Source organism: Myotis davidii, unplaced genomic scaffold (genome assembly GCF_000327345.1).
Source record: "Myotis davidii unplaced genomic scaffold, ASM32734v1 scaffold663, whole genome shotgun sequence".
In the NCBI taxonomy this organism is placed as follows: domain Eukaryota; kingdom Metazoa; phylum Chordata; class Mammalia; order Chiroptera; family Vespertilionidae; genus Myotis; species Myotis davidii.
The window spans coordinates 2995184-2996469 of NW_006295816.1; the positions used below are offsets into that span (position 1 = coordinate 2995184).

The window sequence follows — 1286 nt, forward strand, 5'->3', positions numbered from 1 at the left end:
TCGGCCGCAGCCGGCCCCCGCCCATCGACTCCCTGGAGGTCCTGCGGGCCAAGAAGGACATGCTGCTGGTGAGGCCGGGAGGGGCGGGGGGACCAGACAGGAGGGGGGGCAGGTGGCCCAGCAGGCAGCCATGGACTGGGATGGGCAGGCCGAGAGAGAATGGGAGAAAGGGAGGGAGGGAGGAAGAGAAGAGAGAAACATCAACATGAGAGACATATCAAATGCCTGCCTCTGCATGCGACCCTACAGGGGGCTGGGCACCTGCAAGGTGGACTGGGAATCAAACCCTCGACCCCACCGTGCACAGGCCAACACTCCGGGCAGCACAAAAACCAACTCTTCAGGCACCACCCCCAGGCCTTCCACCCTCTTCCAGTCCGGCACTTACACCCGGACTTGGCTGATCCCCACATGCCTTCCCTGCCTCTCCCCGAGGGACCTCTCCCCAGGCCCAATTTCAGGGTCCCCTCCTCTGTTCCCTGAACCCAATGTAATTCTAGTCCCGTTCCCACACCTTCAGTCCCCCATGCCTGCTCCTCTCTGCTGAGCGCCAGGAGAGAGACCACTGACTGGGAAACCGTGGGGACGGGAATGAAGAAGAGCCGGCATTGCTTGTACCCCTCTCCCCGTCCAGGTCGGTGCACCTGTGCTCAGCTCCCTGCCCTGAGCCAGCGAAGTCTCGAGGTCTCCCATTGGGACTTGGGGGGCTGGAGGGGGGCCTCCCCACACAGAGACCCTGCAGGGAAGGAGGTGAGACTTCTCGGGATCAGAAACCGGATTTAGAGCCAAAATCTGAGCCAAAGACCCGAGATCTGGGTTCTAGGCCCGCACCCGACCGCCTCACGGAGACTTCCACAAAGCGCGGGCCTCGGGGGTCGCTTCCACTGCGTGGAAAGAAGGGCTCACCTCTCGCTCTCGGAGTCGCTGGAGATCTCCTCGTTCATCCTGCCGCCACCCTTGGACTTGCCCCGGTCCCGGGCGGAGTCGGCCTGGGAATTATACGATCCTTCCTGTGGTCAGGGGTCCCGGCCACTCCGGCCCTGACCCAGGACCCCTTCCGGTCTCCCGAGGGCTCTGGGGCTGGGCAAGGCCTCCCAGGATTCGGCCGGCGGACAGGGACGCAGCTGACTCCAGCTTTAGTCCCGGGAGAAGGGCCGGGCAGGGCACGGAGGGGCTGGTAGGGGATGGAGGCGGGATGGCGGCGGTCCCAACTGCGGGTCGGACCCCGGGCCGCAGGAACGCCATGCTCACCTTTCGCCGCCGCTTGCCGGCCCCCGCACCGGCTC

The 1286-nt window shown here is 65.2% G+C and overlaps 1 protein-coding gene across 1 annotated transcript in view; it reads right to left on the reverse strand.

The window, feature by feature from the left end:
- RRP9 (ribosomal RNA processing 9, small subunit (SSU) processome component, homolog (yeast)) overlaps positions 1 to 1280 on the reverse strand; it is a 16564-nt gene extending 15284 nt beyond the window's left edge. Inside the window, exons 1-2 of the mRNA XM_015568355.1 lie at positions 1252 to 1280; positions 907 to 989 (exon numbers count right to left, since the gene is read on the reverse strand). Of these exons, the coding sequence (XP_015423841.1) occupies positions 907 to 944 (38 nt within the window). The 5' untranslated portion in view covers positions 945 to 989; positions 1252 to 1280. The remainder of the gene's footprint in view (positions 1 to 906; positions 990 to 1251) is intronic.
- Between the last annotated feature and the right edge of the window lie 6 nt (positions 1281 to 1286).